Here is a 25,347-nt window from a genome sequence, read left to right on the forward strand (position 1 = left end):
ACACGGGCTGGTCTGAGTATTTCAAAAACTGCTGATCTACTGGGATTTTCACAACCATCTCTAGGGTTTACAGAGAATGGTCCGAAAAAGAGAAAATACCCAGTGAGCGGCGGTTGTGTGGAAGAAAATGCCTTGTTACAACCAAGGTATGCAGAATACCATCTCTGAATGCACAGCACATCAAACCCTGAAGCAGATGGGCTACAGCAGTAGAAGACCACACCGGGTGCCGCTCCTGTCACCTAAAAAGAGGAAACGGAGGGTACAATTCGCACAGGCTCACCAAAATTGGACAATCGTTGCCTGGTCTGATGAGTCTTGATTTCTGCTGCGACATTCAGATGGTAGGGTCAGAATTTTGCGTAAAGAACATGAAAGCATGGATCAATCCTGCCTTGTCTCAACAGTCCAGGCTGCTGCTGGTGGTGTAATGGTGTGGGGGATATTTTCTTGGCACTCTTTGGGCCCCTTAGTAGCAATTGAGCATCAATTATGAGTTCACCTTATTCAAATGGACTCCGCAGTCACCAGATCTCAATCCAATAGAGCAGCTTTGGGATGGGATATATAAGTGTGTGTGTGTGTGTGTGTGTATACAGTATGTGTGTGTGTGTGTGTGTGTGTGTGTGTGTGTATATATATAAAAATAAAAATTAAGAAAAATGTTGTTTTATGTATTACTTGTATTCATATATTATATAAATACAAATATTATATAAATATTATATAAATATTATATAAATATAAATATATACATGTAAATCCATGTAAATATATTTTTTAATATTTTTATAATATTTTTCTGTTTTCCATTCAGTGTTTTTTGTTTCCATAGTGTTTCCTTGCCCATGGATTCCCTAACCGCAAAGTTCACTTCCCTTGCCCCTAAAGAACTTTCTCTATTGGAGTATGCAGTTGAGTTCAGCCAGCTCGATGACGCTGTGCTGAACTCACTGTTCTGGATCGGGGCAAATTACTATCATGCTGTCGACCTCCCAGACACCTCTTGCCTGAGCTGGAGGGAAACCATTATCCTGTGTCTGGAGAGCATCTATCCCTGATCTAGAGCACGGCCAGACCCAGAGCCCAGCCCACCATCTCCCTGCTATGCGGAGCTCAAGCCCGAGCCCACCGCTGACGGAGAGCCAGCGCCCGTCGCGACCAACGAGCCATCGCATAGGAGTGCGATAGAGCGGAGGATCGCCATGGAGCCAGGGCCTCACGAATCATCAGACAAGGTGCAAGAGCCAGCTACAACGCCTACCACAAGGGAGAAAGCTGTGGACAGAAAGATCGCAGAGAGGAGCTCCGCCCCACGCCATTTCTGAGGGTGAGCTGTAAAGGGATTTGGGAGAATGCAAAGCGGAGGAAAACTTAACTGACTTGTTTACTGACCTGTCCCCTTTCCTTATTCCTCCGTCGGTGAACTCTCTCCCTCCCATTCCTGAGTTTAGCCCAAAGAAAGTTAATGTTCCCATGTCTAGCCCAGAGAAATTTCCTGTTCCCATGTCTAGACCAGAGAAGGCTCCTGTTCCCGCGTCCAGCCCTGAGAGGGCTCCTGGTTCCAAGTTAATCCCGGAGACTCACATATGACTGCCCACCCACCTCCTCTGCAGTCTTCTGGCAGCCCTTCTGCTTGACCTCAGCCCACTATCAGCACAGTGTAAGCTCTGTGGGAATGCCATCCTCCAGCATCGCCGTGGCTGGAGTATCCCTTGACTCTGCCTCCAGCCTGTAAGCCCCGGACTCCGCCTTGGCCTGTTGACCCATCGGCTTCACCATGGCTCCTAGCTCCCATCTCTCCACTAGCTCAGCCTGGCTCCCTCGTCCCTCTGGCTCCGCCTTGGTTTAGCGCCAACCATCCTGCACCTCGATACTCCAATCCTCCGGCTGTGCCTCGTCCCTTTGCCCCTCCGGCTCCGTCAGGCTCCTTCATCCCCTTTGCTCCACCTCAGTCCTCTGTCGCTCCGGCTCCACCATGGCCTTTCGGGTCCACACCTCCGCGTCAGCCGCCGGCGCCATCTGCTCTGCCTTGGTCCGGATCCTCCCCGTCACCCTGGCTTATTGGCTCTCTGTCTCCACTTGGACGTTAAATTTGGACGTTAAACATGTTTAATAAATATATTAAGTTAACAGGTTAAATTTGACAGCCCTAAAAGTACTTTCCCCCTACTGACCACATCTTTAAAAGCCTCCATCTTCCGTTTTTTAACTCTCCATTTTTCTGTGCTATAATGGGGTCCTTATTATCCAGTGACATACACTGGAGTGTACCGACTTGTTAAAAAAAAAAAGAAAAAAAAAAAAAAAAAAAAAAAGGTTGGCACGGGAACTTGGTTCTGTGAATCAGGTGTTGATTAGTGACAAATGTCATGAGAGAGAAATCGGTAATTTTCACCAGAAGATCCAGTTATAACATTTTGATTACAAAAACAAGTACATGGATAAATGATTCACAATAAGATCTATAACATACCTTTAGAAAATAGATTGACTTTAAAATAAAGAGCACATTAAAACTATACTGTCGCAGTTTTTCGATCAATTTTGTACACATTTTGAGTTACATAACTGTAAAAGTAATAAATCCACAGTAAGCGCATATTTAAAGGAACAACTATTATTTGCCTGGACAACATAAGTGCTTGTGGCTTCTGCATTATTTTGCTAGTAGTTTTTAGATGGTGCATCACAAGACCTACTTTGCCACAAGAAAAAAAATCATAAAAAATAAAAAACAGTAAATGCAACTGTGCCTTCTGAGCACCACAACCTACTTGTAGCCTTTTTTTCCCCCCTGACAGTCACAGCTAAGTATTTACCTCAGCAATTACCCACTGACATCCTTCATCTTTTTACCAGTGCTGTAAAGTCACCCTGAAAAACAATGAGATCCTATAAGCATGCTTTCATTTCCAAGGAAAAATCATACTGTGATTCAGACATGAAAAGGGAGCATGTGTGGGCCTACGAAATTCTGAAAAAAATAAAAATAAAATAGAAAATCAATTAAAAAAGTAAACAAACCAAAAAGAACACCAGCAGCATTAATGGATGTTAGAATAGGTAGATTTGCACAGTTATGAAGGTGTGTTTGCTTCTGATGAGAGGAGATGAAAAGACATGCATTTTAAAAGGAAACAAGAAGATGTCATCTTCTGTTTGTCTGACATATTTACACAATTACCGCACTATAAAGCTGAGCATCCTGAATCTCTGTGCTTAAAGGTTTGAAGTATTTGAGGGGGATTATTTTCTTTTTTTTCTTTCGGTTTCACTGGTATCAGCATAGTGTGGGCATCCGTTGTACATTGTACATGCTATACGAGTATAGTATATATACAACAATACGATTAAAACAATACGATTGTGTGGAAAGTGTGCAACCACATAACATACAGAAAAGAACGCAGAACATACACATTCAAAGACTGCCAGACATTTCAATGGCATGGGTAATTAAAACCTATCATACCTCACCTTACTCCCTTATACATATTCACTTACCCCAAATCTACAGGACTTACCGAATCTGTCCGGCTCTCAGAGGTATCGGCACACAATGGTGCTTTTATCATATGCTTATCAGCATGACCTTCTTCTCTCTTTTTAATGCTCGATCTTTTGCCCTTTCAATCAGGAAGCATATTACTCCTCTGTCAGAGCAAAGCACTTCCTAACGACAGCAGAGCCAGCTGGGAAAGAGGGCGAGGGCAGGAGGCCTTCGCATTAACATAATAATCCAGCCATGCTCCCACAGGCCCTGGGGCCAGACAGCATATTAGCTGGGTCCCCTTTGTGAGGGTCCTTGCAAAGGAGAAAGTGCCGTCTTATTACTTGCCTGTCAACCTGTGGAACCTTTATTTTCACCTTTTGGAGTCACTGTTGTGGGTTGTGAACAGGGTTGTCGCAAGACCATTTTTACTGGGGCATGAGCGCCAGTGAAATACTGTTGTGCTCCATTAAAATATTACTGATAAATCCTTATGTGTCAAAAGGAATAACCATATACTGGCCTGATCATTTTTTTTTCTGAAAGTATTTCAGAAATTAAATTATGTCATGTGTGTTTAACAGTTACAGCTTAAATCAGAAATAGAACTTGCAATGTCAGATTTTCATATGAATCACTCTTGAACTAATTGGTCCTGTGGGTTTGCAAAAAAAGTTTGTGATTCAGTTGGATTCATTCAGACAGTTCACACATGCACTGAATTGTTTGCAGTGGTTTCTCACACTTAAATAGTAACAGGCTATTTTGTTTACCTACAGTCCATCAGAGGAAACAACATGTATTTTATCAGAAAGCTTGATATACATCCTTTCTTCCCTTTGCATTTTAATGTCAGTTTAGAAGAGGTATGATTCATTAACAGATTGTGTTTTGAATCTTTGAATCAGTTCACAAACTGTCAAACAGTCTGAATGATTCTTTCCCAAATCAAACGGTTCTGTCTCACTCAATGATCCAGTTGCATCTGTTACCATCCCACTGGAGGGAACATTACATGTGAACTTCTCACAAATATCTGTTCCCAAATGCTCAAAGGCTATTAAATAGCTTCAGAAGACTTATATGAGATACTTCAACTTTATGACCCTTGCTTTGTCTTTTTAAAGCTTGAAAGTTACATTTTATTGTATGGAAAAGGATTACTAGTGGGCCTATGTTTATCAAATGTTTTGGTTACACTTTATTTTAAGGTGTCCTTGTTACAGTGTACTTTTAACTTTAGGTACTGAGTAATATTAATTAACTAATGAATGTAGTAATAAATGTACTTACGATATGGTTAGGGTTAGGATTAGGGATTGATTTAGGGTTATTTGCATTCAATTACACATATAGGCCAATACATGTAACGTTTAATAAGGACACCTTAAAATAAATAATGTGTTACCAAATGTTTCCTATTGTTCCCCTTAGAAACAAGAAAGTCAAGTGGGTCTGAGAAAGAAAGAAAAAAAAAAAAAAAAGAAAAAAAAAAAAAAACCTGAGGGTGGGAAAATAATACTAATATTTTAAGGTATTTAAATTTTAGCTTAAAATAGTACAATCAATTTAAACTTTACCCAAATGCGGCTGGAAAAGGAATAGCTATTTATTTCTTCCCAAAGGTTTTCACTGACGCCTGTTAGCAATATGCCCTGAACATGTGATCTTATGCACTAATCTCCTTTAACACATATTGTGACTAGCCGCCTGTTTTCTCGAGAGGCTCTTGTGTGTCAAATCAAGTGGCTCTTCACATAAGTGTCTGGAAGTGCCTGAGTGCTTGAATGAGAAACAAGCTTTTCAAAAACTCAAGCGCTACTCACAATAAAGCAATATATAACAAAGAACACAAGAACAAACACTTCCATTGTATTTCTCACTATAAAGACTCCATAATTCAAGATTCATCAGTAGTGTTGAATTTAGATGGGTATCATGGGCATCAAGCCCAACATTCATTGAGGAATCCTCCATGTGAAACTGCTGGAGGGAGAGCAACGGGGAGTCTGTCAGGCCATTTAGTTTTCAAGGACCTCAGATGGTGGATGTGATGGTGTGCGCTGACAGCTCAAGAGCAGAGGAACAGATAGACAGAGGAGGTGGCGTCGAGGTCTGGCACTGAAGTATCCCAACTCTGAGATTTCAGAGAAGGAAGATGACGAGGTAGCAACTCCACAAACAGCTGGATCAAGCCACACCATAGGCCCCCACCAGTCAATGCCCCCTTGGGGGCAGCGCTCTAATTGGTGGAAAGGGCAGCCCATCCGCTCTCACACTCAGATCTCTCTGAGGACATCCGAGGCAACGTGCCAATTACTGCCAATTGTTGGCCTCGTCATTGAGATGTGGACAGTCGTCCACATGGAATATGACTGGGGCCGGAGAATTAAAAAAAAAAAAAATTGAGGACGGGCGGAGAGATTCACATATGCTGAAAAACAAACTCTGGCTGATGTCCCTTCTAAATAGCGTCCATTTATGTTATGTCCACTGAGACACACAGCTCTCTCTATGAATATTCGCAGCATGCAGTCAGGGAAAAAATGATCAAAATACTTTAGCTTTCTGTTCTTATGTTTTAAGCTCTGGTAAAAGGACGATTTCATATAGAAGGGGGTGAGTTAATGTGAAGTGATTCTAACTGACAAACCCTGTATTTTTCAAACCCTCAAGTTCAGGCTATGTTTAAAGAGGGAATAGCCCATTATGGGCTGCTTGGAGGGAGTTCAGCACACATAGCGGTTCATCCATTATCCATAAGCTGTTCATCATGGTTAGGGTCAGGGGAAGACCACAACTCTTCCCAGCAGGCAAAGAGCGTAACTGGGAAGAGGGACTCCACTCTCTGGGGTGTGTACACAGTAGACAAGTAAAAAAATAAAGATAACAATAAAAGAGGAATTAAAAATTCTAAAAATATTTTGTACAGCTGAAATCTATGTCTTTTAATTGTTGGCAAAAATCTAGGCAAAAAAAGAGACCATGGTAATTTTATACTGATAAATTATTCAGCACACATTAATAACAGTCCAAGTCCAAGCAGCATAAGAGGAAGCTGTTTTAAGAGTGATGAACGGCTGGTGTTTCCAGAGTTTCAGCATGGCAGTAATTCTTTTGGTTTTAAGTGCTAAAAAATGACATGAGAATAAAAAGCTTATTTTAAGAAGTTCAGAGGATGTTTCCAATGCACCCAAATGATACTTAGGAGCCACGGTAAAGAGTGTATGTTAATACATTTGTGCATTAACACAGCAGTGCTATACCTGCTGAACCGCTGAATGTTAAAAATCTTAGTTATGCAAAATTTATATATATATATATATATATATATATATATATATATATATATATATATATATATATATATATATATATATACACATACACAAGCCTGAACTCATTAGTAAATATATATATATATATATATATATATATATATATATATATATATATATATATATACACATATATTTATGTATATATATATATATTATTTATGTATACATATATACATATATATATAGTGTACATATATATATATACACACAAGTCTGAACTCATTAGTGAAAATCTATTTTGCATCACTTAAAACTATATATGGAGTTCATTTTGCAAAAACAGATAACTCTGTTTTAAAACAATTTTGCATTAATCTCAATCAAACTGCAGTTGGGTTATTAGGTTAAAAATAACTAAAAAATACAGCTAAATAACACAATAAAGCACGATAAAAATGATAACATAATAAAAAGCATGATTTAAAAAAAAAGAGTTATCTGTTTTTGCAAATAAACTCTTCATATAGGCCTGTATATTTGATATTATATAAACTATTCAGTAGCACTTTAGTTTAAGGATACATTCTCCACTGTTAAGTTGCTTATTATCATGCATATCACTAGCATATTAACTGTTTATTAGTACTTATCAAACAACTATTAATGCCTTATTCTACATGACCATATTTTAGATTCCTGATAATCTTACCCCATACCTAAACCTAACAACAATCCAACTATTAATAAGCCCGAATTAGTTTATTGAGGCAAAATTTGTAGTAAATAGTTAGTTATGACTGGGAATTGGTCCCTAAGCTAAAGTGTGACCAAATATTCTATATATTATATTATAGAATTATATATATTAGAAAAATAATCAAATATATGCCATATTAATTTTTATTTATTTATAAATATTCCATTGTTAGAGCAGTATTCTCATGTTATTTGACACTAACATCACCTGCGACAATAGTGTAACACGTAGGTTCATGTTGTTTTACATCAATTTTCCACATCCTTAGACCAAATTTAAACCAAAAAAGATTCAATGTAAGGTTTGCAGTAAGAATGTCACAATAAAAATGTATCTTTGTGATAATGAACAACAACAACAAAAATGTCCAGAATTAGGGCTCATGTTTGCTGTCAGTCACTTTATCTGAGGTTTATGTTTTCAAATGGAAGATGACGGTTGGGTTCAAGGCTTAACGCACTCCTTGATGTGTATTTCATGTCTAATCAATCAATTCATCAATCTGCTCAATCTGTTTGCCATCCATGATCTCCATCGTTTTCATCTCACCTATAGAAATGAATGGTATTAATATTTAAAGTCTGCTAACTAGATCTAATCATGAGAGCCAACCCTCACTACATCCTCACTGAGCAAAGACAGCATGTCAAGAGATGCCTTGCTCATCTAGATAGGAACCTGCATGATTCGCACATCAACACAGCCACTTAGTTATTCTTTTTCTTATTCATAACGAGGAGGGAGGAGGGACACCCTCCCATCAGCCACGGACATGAAGCAATACTTTCAATGCTTAATAATTAATAAATGACTGAGTGCATGTGGTACCTCACCTCCAAATGCATACCATCTGTACATTAAACAATGGACTTGAAAGCAGACACAGAAACACAGAAATATGCATGAATTTCTTGTAGATAAAAAAGGCTCCATATTTCTGTGAGCAAAAAAGGAAGCAACAATTGCCTTCCCAAAGCATGATGCAGAGCCCGTCTTGTTTTCTCTTCCTTAAAGGCAGCGCTCTATTCTAAATATTTACAAACTGAATAGTGCACATGAGATGGAATAAGTGGAGGAACTCAATAAAAGTAGTCCAGGGCCTGAAGGAGAAAACAACAACTTCTCAGAGCTGGTTGAAAGAAACACTGCCAATGGAAGAAAAACTATTTTTCAACTTCAGAATAATTCAGAAACAATTGAAGAACTGAACAATCTGCCGTAGCTGTACCCAGAGCAGTATAAAAGTAGTATGTTCATTTACATACACTGTATAGGAAAGAGCAAGGATTGTTTTATTCAAAGCTGTGAAATGTTGGCCTTAAACATCTTTATTATATTAGCTGGGATACACATTAATATAATAGTGATACATTTTAATAAAATAAACTTTAATGCTGTCATGGCCCTGGAGTCATTATGTTGTGTTTTCCCTCCACATGTGTTCTGTGTCCCCGTTAATTAGTTATTCCATGCACCTGTGTTTCCCCAATTATCCTGTGTTTATAACCCCTAGTCCTTTCAGTTTGCATTTGTCGGTTCTTGAATGTCTTCCATGTGCTCTACGTTCCCCATTTGGATTATTAAAGACAATCATTTTGTGAATTCCTCATCTCCTCATTCCTGCCTTCATTTACTCTGTGTGTAGTGTGACAGAAGAACCGATCGAATACAGTGAATTTATTTGCGTGTCTCCCCTCTGTTTTGTTTCCGTTTTTCTCCCAGTGTTTTTCTTTCTGTTGTGCCCTATGGACCCCCTCCTCCACCCCGAATTCATCCTCTTCCTTCTGAAGCAGAGGGAAAAATCGCTCGAGGGTCATACCAGACTGTTTCTGGCAGTGGCCCATCTCACCAACTATCCGGACGACACACTCTGCACGTTCTATGACGCCAACCTCAACACCATGCGCAGAGCGCGGTTGTCTGAAGTTGGCCATCGAGTGTTATTCACAGCCTTTGTGGAGTGGACACTGGTGAGAAATGGATCTCCATTCCCTGGCGGTTCCCAGGAGTTAATCGCCAGTGCCACTCCCGACCCAGAGCCCAGCCTACCATCTCCCCACTGTGCGGAGCTTAAGCCCGAGCCCACGGATGATGGAGAGCCAATTCCCGCTGAGATCTGCGAGCCAGCGCAATACCGAGCGACTGAGTGGAGGATCGCCCCGGACGGAGTGCTCAAGCTGTCAGACCAGGTGCAAGAGCTGGCTACAGAGCCCACCACGAGGAAGAAAGCCGCAGACGGTGTAAGCGCGGAGAGGAGCTCCGCCCCCTGCATTGCGGCTGAGGGTGAGCTGAGTATGGAGCGGTGTTAGTGCTAAAACCGGGAGGGGGATCTAGTAGACTGGGAGTCTGAACTGGAGATCGAACTGCCCCCTCTCCTCTCTCCATTATCTCCGCTGGTCCTATCCAGCCCTCCTTCGTCCTTGGTTCTCTCGTCCAGCCCTGAAGGCGCTTCCGCTTTTCCAGTGCCTGCTCCTAGAAAGTACCCTCCAGTGCCTACTCCTCGAATGCCCGCCCTCCCATCCGCTCCAGCCTCCTCCACCGCTGTCGTCTGCTTGCCCTCAACCCACCATCATTGCAGTGCGGGACCTGCGGGACTGCCATCCTCCAGCGTCGCTGGGGTCGGAGTATCCCTTACCGCCGCCTACAGCCTCTGGGGCCCGGACTCCGCCTTGGCCCATAGACCCAGTGGCTCCACCTCGGCTCCTAGCTCCCTCGCCTCCACTGTCATCGATCCATCAGCTCCACTGGGCTCCCTCGTCCCTTCGGCTCTGCCTTGGTCGGACGTGGACCCGCCATCGCCTCTGGACTCCTCTACTCTGGCTGCGCCTTGTCAATTTGTGCTACCAGCTCTGTTGGGCTCCTTCCTCCCACCAGCTCCACCTTGGTTCTCAGTTGTTCCGGCTCCGCCACGGATCTCCGCCTCGGTCGCAAGAGCCCTCGGCACCACCCTGGTCCTCCCGGATCCTCTGCGTCCCCCTGGCTCTTTGGCTCTCCGTCTCTGCCTCGGGCTCCTCCTCCACCTGCTCCGCCACCATTGGTCGCCCCCTGGAGTCAGCGGCCATTCCTCCTCCATGGCTCTTCCCTCCATCGGCTCCACCGTGGGTCAACATCATGGCTGTGGCCTGGGTCCAGCTGGACTCTTCCTGCTCCAAGCTCCTCCTGTCTCCTCCCTGGCTCCTCCCTAGTTCCCACCCACTCCCCTCCCCATATTGTTCCTATGGTGCGAGGACACACTTTCCGGGAGGGGGGAGTAATGTCACGCCCCTGGACTCATTATGTTGTGTTTTCCCTCCACATGTGTTCCATGTCCCTGTTAATTAGTTATTCCATGCACCTATGTTTCCCCAATTATCCTGTGTTTATAAGCCCTAGTCCTTTCAGTTTGCATTTTGTCAGTTCAGTTTGTCATTTGGATTATTAAAGACTCTTGTTTTGTGAATTCCTCATTCCTGGCTTCCTTGACTCTGTGCGTATTGTGACAAATGCACTTTTCAACTGCATTAATAAAATGTTTAAAATGTACTCTTCATGCAAATAAGATCAGTTTATTTCTTTATTCAAGACTCAACAACAACACATGTACACATGTGCATGTGTAATTTGAGAATGTAAACAATGCAATCCCCCATCCCCCCACCACCCCATATTTTTATTTTCACAAGTTTCAACATTTAGTTATTATCCATGTACACTACAGTATCACACTAATAAAACAGCGTAAGTGTATGTATATGCAAGTGCTAACATATTAGGAACAGATTTTTGTGTAAATGTCAATGTATATATTAGGAACAGATTTTGCAATTTGTCAAATTACGTAAAATTTGTGAGACTATTTTTACCTTTTGTATATACAGTGCAGAGATGACATTTTCTGTAGGCCAGCTTGGAAGTTAGTGTCACTCTGATTCCCTGATTGAATGATTTTTCAATTGTCTTTTGGATTATAGCAGAAAATAAGCTCTCTGACCAGCAAAAGTTTATGATTGTTACGTTTTGTTCATTATGATAACATTCACAAATTAGCATAAGTCAGAAGTAAAAAGCTAAATTTAGGCTAAAAAAAAAATTGCTAGCTATGAAATGAGTCTTGGAAAGACAAAGAAGTCAGCCATTTTATTCCAGAAATGTTCAAAATTTAATTTCCATCCTAGTCATTTCACACACACATATTACAGAATGATTTGTAAACACAACACATATATGTGACCCTGAACCACAAAACCAGCCATAAGTAGCACAGATATATTTGTAGCAATAGCCAGCAATACATTGTATGGGTCAAAATGATCGATTTTTCTTTTATGCCAAAAATCATTAGGATATTAAGTAAAGATCATGTTACATGAAGATATTTGGTAAATTTCCTGCCGTAAATATATCAAAACTTAATTTTGAAAGTTTAGTTTGGAGAATTCCCAAAAATAGTGTAATTTAAGATGACAGATGTTGAGTTTTTTGATACAAACACACAATTGCTGCTAGAAACAAAACAACCAGATAGAAGAAAAAGAAAAATAACTGTTACACCTTAAATGACAAATGTAGAAATGCTTTATATTGACTACTATCAAACAAATACATTGATATGTATCTATTTGGCATTGATATTTTAAGTTGAATATATTAGCAAGGCAAATAAAATAAAAACATGGTGTCATTATTAGTAAGGGTTGTTTAATTTCTGTTTAATTTGTTGTTTAAAAACAGGAGAAAAATTTGCACCGACGGCTGATGTTGCTTCTTTAGAAACTGTAACATCCGACTTCCGGGTCTTCCTGCTTTTTGCTCACATTGTGGGGAGAAAAACCTGCGGAGGCCCTAATAAACCTACAGCACTTCTGCACCCAAAAGAAAGAGTTAATTAGAAATACAAATTTACCCAGATTGTTATTAATGGGAACTGTAGAATAAGCAACACATATTTTGTGCCCATAAGTAATCTCAGGTAGCTTTGATCTCAGGCCCATGGTGGATGCTGCCGCGTACCGCTGCCTGGCTTCTGGGACTATGCCAGCGCCAGACATCTGGCTACTTTGTTATCAAGACCACTCTTGTGACACTAGGCAAGAGAGAAGAGTGGCCTGGCAACAATGTTCCCTCCAAGCCAACGAGAATTATCAGCACATTTGGAGTGGATTAAAGCTCCAAAGTGGTCCTCAAAGCGCGACGGGGGTCTCGTGAGCTGCCCTCCGCTGGGGGTTGGCGAAAGGGCTTGCAGAACAGACTTAAACAAGCCCGTTACGGAGATGCGCAATGCCAAGTAGACTCGTGGAAAAAAAGAGCAGAGCCCCAACAGAAAAGAGTCATGGAGAGGGAGAGCCGCTAATTATCTCATCTCGTCAATTCTGTTGCCAGATTGGGAGACGACCAGATCTGGGAGTTGACTGAACCTTTTGCACAGGTTCATTATGCGCAGGTGCATTTGGAAGCCTCATTGATGTTTTAGAATGCTGGTGATTTATAACATTTCTACACTGACAAAAAATTGACATAGAAATTATTTTCACTGAGAAATTGCTAGTACATTTTTTAAATAATTACAAAGAAGTGCAAGTAACACATTAAATTAAATGTGAAACGTTTAAGTAGAAGGACTGGAATAGTATTTTCTTGGAAAATTGTTTTATTTAGAATGTTGAAAAAATCATTTTTAGAGTGTACAGTGCTATAAAGTCACATGCATTACTCCGTGTTACAATAAACAGCCTTATCATGCACCCATAACCCACATATGGAAATTCTGTCATCATTTAATAATTCCATTATAGGCCAAATAAAAAATAATAATAAATAACAAACACAGAGACATCCTTCACTTAAAACTTTACTTGAAGACTGTATATATAATGCATTATAAAAGTATTCTTAATTAATTCATTTTCTTACAAAGCACTGCATCTTATGAGTAATTATAACTACAATATTATAAAAGATTATAATAGTTCATTTTTACACCTTTAGAAAGTATAAGACATTTTAAAAAAATGAGCAACCAATTTCATGTATAACAAGCAATCTGCAAATATTAAATGCATATTAACTTTGCTTACAATTATTTACGGTAAGAGATCCATTGTAATGTACATTTTGAATAACTTATAATGCATTCATGCTTCAATTAATGCATTGCTGTATCCTCTTTTTAAAACAATGCATATTTATTTCTATGAAATAAAATCCAGTTCCTCCTTCAAGAATTATTTTTCCATAAGCCTGGTCAAAACTAGCAAATGATTAAAATATTTTGTTCGGAGAAGCCTTGTGTCAGTCTTCCTCTGCCGCTTCTCTGTCTGTCTCTTTATAATGACAGACACACCGTGACCCCTAAATGTTACATAAGCAGAAGCTCATGATATATTCATGTTTATTCAGTATGTGGTACTGATGGCAGCCCTCCACGGATTGTGTAGCTGATGACAAGCTTGATATGTAAGACAAACTCCTCTCCTCTCTGTACACACACTGTCCATGTGGACCTTGGCTAGGAAAGGTTACTCCCTCCCCCTTCCTCTCTCTCTTTCTCACTCTCACTCGCTCTTCCTGTCACTTCCACTCTCTATCTTTATCGCCAAATGAACCGAGGGTACAAGTACCATCTCCAGGTTTAAAGCGATGCTAGCTATCAGATGCTCGTTATCGTTAATCTCCTATTCACCACTACATTGGATGCCAGCCCATGAGACTCAGACCAGCTGTGGTAAGGCTTTGAAGATATGTGCAGCAGACAGCGTTGGTCTTTCGAACACATCACACTGCGCCCTTGTTATATATATATATATATATATATATATATATATATATATATATATATGAGAGGTATATATTAATCACTATACAGTTTCACAAAAGGACATTTGTCATGTCAGGCATTTTTAGCAGGTTTGCATGAATTAACAACATATCAGTTATTGATAGTATATTAAGTAAAGATCATGTTGCATGAAGATATTTTGTAAATTTTCTACCTTAAATATATTAATACTTAATTTTTGATTAGTAATATGCATTGCTAAGAACTTAATTTGGACAACTCTAAAGGCGATTTTCTCAATATTGTGATTTTATTGTTTATATTATATATATATATATATATATATATATAATATATATATATATATATATATATATATATATATATATATATATATATATATATATATATATATTTTCCACACTTTTTTTTTGCACCCTCAGATTCCAGATCTTCAAACAGTTGTATCTCTACCAAATATTGTCCTATCCTTACAAACCACACATCAGTGGAAAGCTTATGTATTCAATATATGGTGAATATTTCAACACTTATGACTGGTTTTGTGGTCCAGGGTCACATTTATTTATTTATGTGTGTACAGTAGTACTATACATTGTAATGTTGCAATGTCATAATTAAATCACAGCATTTAAAACTACTGGGTTTTGGAAAAATAATCATAAAAACAGCATAATATCATAGCATCATACAGATTAGATGTTTGTAACAGACTTTCTCAGAAATGTGATCAACATTTTAGAACAACATCATTATGCTATATTATCATGGTAATAATGAGCTTATGGAGGGCTGCAAAAGACTCAGCCCTCTGTTCCGAGGGATGAGCTGGATGTGGAGGGGGCCTCTGACACCTGTCACCCTACAAGCCAAGCACAATTATGGCTTCTCTTGAGGGTGTAGGGGGGGACTTGCCTGGAAGTCATGCAGCTCCTGGTGCAATGGGGAAGCGTTTGAAGATCATTAGTGTTACAGACCCTGTCTTCATGGCCCTGACAAACCTACTGAATACTGTGCTTTGATCAGACCCAGGCATTTTTGTCAATAGCAAGGGGTACAGTGCATACATTAGAAAGTTACTCGCACAAAGTCAGCAGGTAAAGTGTCACGTTCAATAAGAGTCCATGCATTGTACCGATTGAACCTAATTAGCATCATTTCTGTTTGGACATCTTGGGCAATGAACAAACTCAAATGTCTTCAAGTATCAATGCATAAACTCGTCAATTACTTTCTTAACCAACACAAGTAATGAAAAAACTATGACTGTGATGTCCATAAATGTTTTCTTTTTCAATGAATGTGTAGTACTGCCTCTGAAAAAAAGGGGATTATGGTCAATAACTTTTAATTCAAATCAAAGCTACTGTAGGACCTGACATCATCAATATCCCATCACGTTCATTGGGGTTGACCCCCCTGGTGAGCGTGCTGAATAATGAAACACACAGTTAAAGTTCTGAGGTTCTGAGTGTTTCAATTTTATCAACACCTACTCTATGTACCATCATGAAACAAGCTCAGTGCATTTTTGTATAGTTCTACTCTCCAAACTGACATATTAATAAATGTTTCATTTTCTGAGAAGTGGGATGGGAGGCAATCTGTCAGAATGCAAACTGTTCTGTGATGTTTCAATGATTAAGAAACCAAGCACTTTGCTACAAAGATGAGATTCATCACAAATATTGAAATGTGATGGAGAAACATGAGAGTGTCATACAACAAAAAATGCAAAGGGGCTTCAAATGAATAAAGAGATGTAACTGACCAGTGTACACTTGTGAGCAATGCATATCGGTAACATTTTATTTTGATAGTCCATTTCAGACACGCTACTAACTAGGCCTATGTGGCATTTTACATTAACTCTATCTATCTATCTATCTATCTATCTATCTATCTATCTATCTATCTATCTATCTATCTATCTATCTATCTATCTATCTATCTATCTATCTATCTATCTATCTATCTATCAAGCTTAAGATCTAAAGATGCCTGATAATCATAGTTTATGCTTCAAAATATCGGTTCCTACCTGATCTTGATCTACGTAGATGTCAGGAATGTGAACAGATGCAGTTCCATGTATTAATTTACACATTCAGTGTGTAAGCAGTTTACCTCACCCATGTGCCAGAAACATCTAGACACCCCCCAAACAATCAGAATTTCTGGAAGCTCTCAGATACCATAACACTAGGTACTTCACCAGATCATGTCACACAAATACAGGCATGTTGTGCCACAGTGTTACTTTAAATAGGGTGTTTGGCAGGCAATTGGATGAAGGGGAAAAATGATAATTATGGCTGATGAGCGGGAGGCTGCATGCGGTGACAGTATGACAAGTGAGAGCTCTTTAATTTGTTGGATCAGATAGTGACACGCTCCATCAGAGGATGGGGAAAACCTTTTCATTTGTGCAAAAGAAAGGTGGAAAGGGGGTCAATTAGCATCAACCATTAGACATCCCATGACATGCTATATATTATCATCTGGTACAGTCATCTTAATGAGAGAGGAAGAGAGAATGTATCGGATAGAATTCAGAGGCAGCGCAGTACATGACCAATCATAAGAAAAGCAGCTGACATACTGTTCCTCGCATGCAGCAAATTGTATGATGTTGTGCTTTATGTACTGTATATTTAAGATTTTTTTGTCGTTGTTGTTTTTTAAAAAAAATCTTACCAAGGCTGCATTTATTTGGCAATTTTTGGAAATCATGCATTATAATAAAAAAATGCTTCTTGAGCAGCAAATCAGCATAATGATTTCTGACGGATCATGTGACATTGAAGGCAAGAGTAATGGCTTTGCATCATAGGAATAATTTACATTTTAATATATATTAAAAAAGAAAACTGTTCTTTTAAATAGTAATAATATTTAGCAATGTTACTGTTTTTTTACTGTATTTTTCAAAAACATTTAATAAACCGTAATGATTTCAAACCTTTTCTAGTATGTACTGTATACAATCATACAGTATGTATATTTATGGTGCTTAGCAGTGAATAGTTATGTTGAAAAAAAAAATCTTACAAAAATGACATATAAGGATCTTATCCATTTATTTATTTATTTATTTATTTATTATGGTATATGGTGACTTGAACTCCAAGATTTACAATTAAATAATGAATAATGCCAAAAGGGAAGTTGATATATTTCATATCATCCAGTGAGACCAATACAAAGCCACAATTTCTAACCAGTGCCTTATTTGATGCAATGACAGGTGCAGTGAACCCCTCTACAGTATATTGATTTGGAGGACCTAAAGGTATGTGACATCATTATGAGGATTGACCTTCTCCTGCTCTGCCCTGAAGTCTTAGAGTAAATGAACATTACTGAGAGCGAGACTCTGGCTTGGCTACTAGGCTGGTATAGTTACTGGTGTCATGGAAACATTTTTGGCATATAATCTGCTTAGATGACATCCTGTCTCTCAACTCTAATCAAACTGACTATGTGCATTTAAGGAAGTAATATGTCTTCAAGTTCAAATATATTTCTCAAAGCCTCCTTTGTGTGGTAATACATTACCATTGGCAGTTCTGTTTTAGACATTCAAATTTGTAGAAAAATAGACAGAGGAAGGTCTAATGTTGCTTATTTGGAGCTAATTGCTAAGGCCGTGTCCTTTGTACATCCACTGGTTCCTAGTGAGTGCAGACCGCATATTGAGCGAGGTTGCTGTGAATTAAACTCCTGCTACTGAGAAGAGGGAAGAAAGAGACTCTCTCACACACAAAAACACATTCTCTGTCTTCTCCTCACATGCACACACACACATTCTTGATTTCTCTCTCTCTCTAAATATCCTGCACACTCCCACATGCATGGCGCATTCGCAATCTTTCTTTTGTACTCTTTATTTCTCCTTTACTTTATCTCGAGCTTTCTCTTTCCTTCTCACATTCCGGTGATGCATCATCCTTTGTCCCTGTGTTCTTAGAGCAAGCTGCAGTGACTGTGTTGGTGGCACAAAGGAGCGGTGGGTATTAAAACAGCTGTCTCTGGTGGTCCGGATGTAATTGGGATTGTTAACGTGCTTGGCTCCTGAGGGATGCTTGTGAGAATGTCTTTGTGTAAAGCACACAAGCTCCACAGCGGCATACCTTGATTTTGATGTATGTCAAAAAAAGCAAACAAGTCACCTGAGCTACTGTACATCAAGTCTGGCTGATTTTTTATCCTCCTGCTTTGGGTTGTTGCTACTGGTGCACTGTTATTTATATGTAAAAGAAAACGTCTATGAAGCTCAATTTTAGTCAGAATTCCTATGAGAGCATGCTTTCTTAGTGGGGAAAATAAAAGTGTATTTATGAGCATACGGACATAGCTTTTGAAGGAGGAGAATAATCTTTGCAAACCAAGCTCCTAAAAGCACCTGTCTGGTAATACAAATTGAAGCACAATATCATCAAATAAAAGGCAGATACAGAAAGAGACAGAGAGAAGAAAAACAGACAGAGAAAGGAGGTTTAAGAAATTCATTTAAAAATATGGATATGTAATAATTGTGTTAAAAGGCCAAACTTCCATGATCACCTACTGAAGTGCAATGCAATTTTAAAACGATTTATTATTTGTAAATTATGCACAGAGGGCGCACTGCACGTGCATGTGCAAAAGACATTGTGGCCGCTGGTACTTCTGATTCTGTGTTTAGTTGAGATCAGATATATTAAAGCTGAGCACTGATAAATACATTTCTTAACGCTACAGTGAACCAAAACTACTCCTCAAACTCAATCGCCTCAGAGCGGAACCCAGTTGATTTATTTGACGTTAGATATACTTTTGTGTGGTTCATTGTGAATGAAAATTTCATTTGCCGATTTAAGGGTGGTGAAATATAAATGATTTCGTTAAAGTTTCATCATAAATCAGTCTTTGGGTATATACAAGGAGACAGTGATTGGGCCTTGAAGTCTCCTGAGCAGGCGCGCCAGGGGTGGCCCTCCCTTTGGAGAGGTACAGTAACGCGTGGCTTCTGCACCATCGACAAAAATGTTGTGATTGCCATGGGACAGATTTCACGACGACGTACAAACACAAGAATCCGTGACACTGGGTATTTATATACATCCAAATCTGAGACTTTTTTTCTTCCTATTTATGTATTTTTATTTATTTAGCCATTTTTACATTTTTGGTTGATTTAAGTCCGATTTAATAAAATTATTTCTTGTTATATAGCCAAGTGCAGGGTGCGAATTTTTTTTTTTTTTTTTTTTAACAGAGACATGATGCAGAACTTAAACTAATTTAATTTCCTAATTAGTATAAATTTGTTTACAAACAAGAATTTAAGACAAACAGATACATACTGGCATATTTATTATATGCAAGTATGTCTCCACAAAAATGTTTTGCATGTGGCATATATTTGACAGACATTAACTCATTATTGTCGAACTATAGATTGTAATTACTGTTTGGAACATTTTAATGAATTTAATGCATTAGAATATTTTTAGCTCAAGTTAAAATTTGGATCTCACGTTAGATGTGCACTTTTACATGCGAGGTTAGTCGGTCGCTATGATGCATCAATTACCCCATCCAATGGACTCGAATAGATTAAACAAATTAGACTAGCCTTGTTAATTAGAACATGATTAAAGGTTTTTAATTAAATCACTGATGAAGTAGTCTAATTAGAACGAAGATATGATAATAGCCCGCTGCGACGAGTATATAATTGTATTGGGCTTGCAATTAAATCCTAAAGAGTTGTAAAAATCCGCTTTTCTGTGTCATTAATGAAATACTTCACACAGTGTAGCCTGTTCTGTTGAGACATCAGATTTATAAAAATAACTCAAATGGCTTTCCTATTTATTATTTCAATAACCGGGAAAACTAATAAATTCGTCAACACGAAGTAGATTTTTTTTTCCTCTCTAAATAAAATCAAAGCAGGTTAATTACTGAGTCGAACAAATATAAATTCAATTTAAATTCAATATGTCTACATTTCACAGGACATAATTTGTTTAATGCGTGTCGGTATATTAAATTACCTCGCTATAATGGAATGATAGTCGTGCGTTTTACTCTGCTTTATTTCACCCAACAGGGACAGCAGATGATGGTGATTCCTTCATATTCATCCACGCTTCTCCGACCAAGCTTCCAATTACCAATTACATAGCACCGAATCTTTCTAATATTTTTTTGTGTCATCCTGAAAGTTTGGTCTTGTAGCCTACATAGACGTTACAAAATAATTACACGTGCATCATATACAAACAACGTGTGCTTTGTGGAGAAATGCATTTCCAAATACTGAAATATGAAATGTTTGACTTTAGAATACGATTCTGCTTTTATTTTATTCCTTTAACCAGGGTGGTTTCCTCAATAACTTTATTGAAGTATCATACAATACTCGCTGCAGTCATTGCAACTGCCCATGCGCAGAGTCCCCAGCGGCGCTGTGGCTAATGAAGAATAATAAATCATGAAAGGTTTTTCAGGTACAGCCGAGAGAGTGTGTAAGAGGAGAGGGAGTGAGAGAATGGGTGAGCAACAGAGAGAGAGAGAGAGAGAGACGCAGCCTGCCCTTCGCCTTAGAGCACAGACAGATCGAGTCCCCGCAGCATTGAATGTAGTCGACTGTCACCTTTATCTCATAATCAAATTTAGCAAGAATCGGGATAAAGGTTAACGAGTGATATTGTCGTTCTGGAGACTGGCACGAAGAGAAGAGAGAAGAAACTTTTGCACTCGTTTTAAAAGCGTGCGCAAAGACAAACTCACCAAAGACATCAGCTTCCGCTGAAACAAATGCACGATATTTTGTAAAGGCGGAGGAAAATTTCTGCGGAGCGTTTTGGCAAGAGTTGACGTGATCTTTGAAGGAGTTTACCGACAGGTTGCATGGCTTACTGGTGCTTACGGCACGTCTCTAGCCACGGCGCGCGACGGAGCGACCAGGAGATCGTTCTCTCAGACCACTAGATGAGCTATCAAGAGACTTGGTGCATCATCCTCCTCTTCACGTTCGTTGCAACGCCAGAGACTTGAGACTTCCGTGCAGCGACTGGGCTTGAACTCCAGTCGAAGAACAAGAAGAAGGCGGAGTCTTAAGTTATTAAAAGGAACTCGCCGAGGCTCGGTAGCAAACATGATGATGATGTCTCTGAACAGCAAGCAGGCATTCGCCATGCCCCACACCAGTCTGGCCGAGCACAAATACTTGCATTCTGCGTCCTCTTCTTCCACTTTGACTTCCAACGCGCCCTCGTCCTCCTGTTCGACGTCCAGACACAGCAGCACGATCAGCAGCGGCGGCTCGGAGGCGATGCGCCGAGCATGTCTCCCAACCCCACCGGTACGTATTCTGCATAATCACCGCTTAAAGGCACATTTTGACAGCCCACTTTTTCTGCTTGATGTTTTTTTCATGTCTGCACAGCAAATCACCCAACACCTCCATTTTTCCCTCCCAACTTATGTATTCAGCCGGGTTTGCCTTTCGTATTAATTTTTATGACCTGGGATGTTGCATGTGTCTTGTTTTGTGTGTTCTTTTTTAGGATTTCTTTTTTTTTTCTTTCCTTTTTTTTTTTTTTTTACATGCTGGAAATGTTTTAAAAGCACGGAGTGGAGCGCGAATTCCCTGCTGACAGTTATGTGTGCATTCTATTTGCAATTGCAGAGCAATATATTCGGCGGATTGGATGAGAGTTTGTTGGCCCGCGCGGAAGCTCTGGCGGCGGTGGATATAGTCTCGCAGACTAAAAGCCATCATCACCCTCCTCATCACAGCCCCTTCAAGCCGGACGCAACCTACCACACCATGAACACGCTTCCGTGCACCTCGTCGTCCTCCTCCTCGTCGTCCGTGCCCATCTCGCACCCGTCAGCTCTGGCGAGCCATCACCACCACCACCACCATCACCACCACCACCAGCCGCACCAGGCACTGGAGGGCGATCTGCTGGATCACATCACCCCAGGACTGGCACTTGCTGGAGCCATGGCCGGGCCAGACGGCTCGGTGGTCTCCACGCCTACGCACCCCGCTCACATGGCAGGCATGAACCACATGCACCAAGCTGCCATCAACATGGCTCACGCCCATGGGCTGCCGTCCCACATGGGCTGCATGAGCGACGTGGATGCAGATCCCAGGGACTTGGAGGCATTCGCTGAGCGCTTTAAACAGCGTCGGATCAAACTCGGCGTGACCCAAGCGGATGTAGGGTCAGCGCTGGCCAACCTGAAGATTCCCGGCGTAGGCTCTTTAAGCCAGAGTACCATCTGCCGGTTTGAATCGCTCACGTTGTCCCACAACAACATGATCGCCCTGAAGCCCATTCTGCAAGCTTGGCTGGAGGAGGCTGAAAAGTCCCACCGGGAGAAACTCAACAAGCCCGAGCTCTTCAACGGGGCCGAGAAGAAGAGGAAGCGGACCTCCATCGCGGCCCCCGAGAAAAGGTCCCTCGAAGCTTATTTTGCTATTCAGCCCCGTCCGTCCTCAGAGAAAATCGCAGCAATCGCAGAGAAGCTGGACCTCAAAAAGAACGTAGTGCGGGTCTGGTTTTGCAACCAGAGGCAGAAACAAAAACGCATGAAATACTCGGCCTGCGTCTAGCTCGAACAGAAGACCAACGCGACGTGTCGAGAGACTCCTTAAACTGTTTAGAGACGATTTGTAAAATATTTCTTATCTTACACCTTTTTCAATCATCAATAACTTGTACATTGAACCAGAATTTCATGACATTCAAAAGAGACATTTGAAAATCACTGTCACGTATTACGCAAAGGGGATGTGGAATCTTTTAAAGGATCGTTTGACTGATCAAGTAAGACCATTCGTTTTTCCTCACTTATTCTAGCACACTTTCTATATCAGAGGAGCAAGCCTCTTTAAAACTCAATCAGACAGCCTGCCTGACGCTGAATAGCGTATTTTAGTCGTTTACCAGAAAGTGTTCTGTATCACAACACCAGTAATTATTATAAACTGAGAGTGGGACAAATACTTCAGCTCAGAAGGGTGACAGTGTCTTGTCAGTGTTTTTCTTTTGAAATATTTCTTTCTCAGCATGTCACGCTTCAATCTGGTGTTAATTCAGGGTTCATTAGACAAAAAAAAAAAAAAAAAAAAAACAGAAAAGAGGACACCACGAATTAAGTCCACAAACGATTCTGCAACATTATTAGATAATAACCAAACAGCTCCTTGTAAATTATTGATTTAGCTGTTACATGCATAATTTTGTCTGTCGTCTTCTTAATTCCACTTCTGTGATTTTAATAATGATAACCCTAGCCTACAATTTGGCAATGGGCGATAAGAATATCCTTATTTTTCTCGTGAAGGCATATTTGCTATAACTGATCTCTTAGCTACTCAAACAGAACATATTGGATATACTGAACAGGAAGAGAGTTTCAATTGTTTTTAGTAATGGTATTTGTTCAGCCAAATATCTGTTGCAATACGCCTGCGCTCTAACGTGGCTATGTTTCTTATGAACTATTTATCATGTGAGGTAATGTTTACTTCATTACATATTTATTGGGATTCCCTCCACGTTTTTGCTTGAGAAAATCATATTGAGACAACAAGGAAAACGTGGCCCTCTGCAAACGGGGAAACTGCTTGAAACAGGCCACTTTTATTTTTAGTTTTTTCTTTCCTTCTTCTAATGTTTCGAAAAGGCACAATCGAGAGATATATGAGAACATTTTCTTTGGAATTATTTTCATGTATGTTATCTGCTTATTTATTTGTATAAATATACGCGTATAATTATGGAGTCGTTGCTTGTTAAATTCACCATGTTTAGTAATGTTTTCTTAATGAAAAAGCATTCACGTAAAATGTAAATATCTCATTTGGACATACACATAAAATATCCGTACAGGTATTTGCTGTATTGCTGTTTTAGCTGCGGTAACTGTAATGTCTGTTGCTTTAGGTTTAATTGTCGGATCAATTCATTAATTTATTACATCAATGTATATTTAAGTTACTATTTGATAATTGAATTGAACTATGTGTTTCATTAAAGAACAACATTTTAACATTTTATTGAACGTTCTCGATGGATTCATTTATATTCAAAGGCCTAAACAGAGTTTTCAAACGTCTGACGTTTTCATGGACTATGTTAAATATAACTGAAACGTTTGCCTCCATCTTATATTGCTCATTGTGTGGATTACACGTGTCTTTAACACCAATTTGCAATTTTTCTTATTTCTCTTGCAAGATACAAACAGGTAGTCTGATTAGATTAGTATCTTGCTGTTTGCCTGAAAAAGACGTCTTGACATCTTCTTGAGCTGTAGAGCTACGCTTGGTATTTCCACGAACGGCTTACTGCTGCTAGCATTCGCAAGCCTTAGAAGCCTACCTGAGAGCAAATGCTAATATTCTATTAGAGTCTAATCATGAAGTCTATAGAGATCTGGGGAGGTCCCTCGAGCACAGCGCTGCCAGATGTCAGGCCGCCAGAAAAACACCTCGCCTGCCAACGTGCCGGGCTCCATTTAAATCCACAGTCGATGGTTCTCGTTCTTCTGCCGACATAGGCAGCCCTTTGAAGACTGACTCAGTTCACTGTTGGGCCGTATAAAAAAAAATAAAATAATTAAATAGTAAAAAAGAGATGGGAGTGTCATCTCAGTAACGGCGCATGTCATGGCATTCTAGGCGTACCAATTGCTTTCAGCACCACGGACAGCCGCCTGAATAAAGGAGGTTTTTGCTATTGATGTTTCCTGCCGATTTTCAAAGGGATTTAATAGATGATGAATCCAATTTGCATTTCGTTTTGTTCTTTTGAAGAAGAAAAAAAAAAAAAAAAAAACAAGACAGCAATATGAATATTTTCGCAAAATTGTTTATTTCATTATTCTGACTTTAATAATATTTTTGAACGCTTTTGAAACACGACAAAGTACAATTTCCAAAACATTATGTAATTTTTTTAGCCACTGGGGAAAACACTCGGAAAGTAGCCTATTTACTTAACATTTGTATTCTTTATCTTGACAA

The 25,347-nt window shown here is 39.6% G+C and overlaps 1 protein-coding gene across 1 annotated transcript; it reads left to right on the plus strand.

Moving 5' to 3' along the window:
• Window positions 1-20,878: 20,878 nt before the first annotated feature.
• pou4f2 (POU class 4 homeobox 2) lies at window positions 20,879-24,378 on the plus strand. Its single transcript, XM_042716512.1, has 2 exons — window positions 20,879-21,663; window positions 21,991-24,378. The coding sequence occupies exons 1-2, from the start codon at window positions 21,457-21,459 to the stop codon at window positions 22,927-22,929; spliced, it is 1,146 nt and encodes a 381-aa protein (XP_042572446.1). The 5' UTR covers window positions 20,879-21,456; the 3' UTR covers window positions 22,930-24,378.
• Window positions 24,379-25,347: the final 969 nt, after the last annotated feature.

Source organism: Cyprinus carpio, chromosome B1, assembly GCF_018340385.1.
Source record: "Cyprinus carpio isolate SPL01 chromosome B1, ASM1834038v1, whole genome shotgun sequence".
NCBI classification, from domain to species: Eukaryota; Metazoa; Chordata; class Actinopteri; order Cypriniformes; family Cyprinidae; genus Cyprinus; species Cyprinus carpio.

Coding starts and splice junctions, on each gene's coding strand:
- pou4f2 (XM_042716512.1), top strand. CDS start 21,457: ATGATGATGATGTCTCTGAACAGCAAGCAGGCATTCGCCATGCCCCAC. Junction 21,664..21,990: donor CATGTCTCCCAACCCCACCG/GTACGTATTCTG, acceptor TTGCAATTGCAG/AGCAATATATTCGGCGGATT.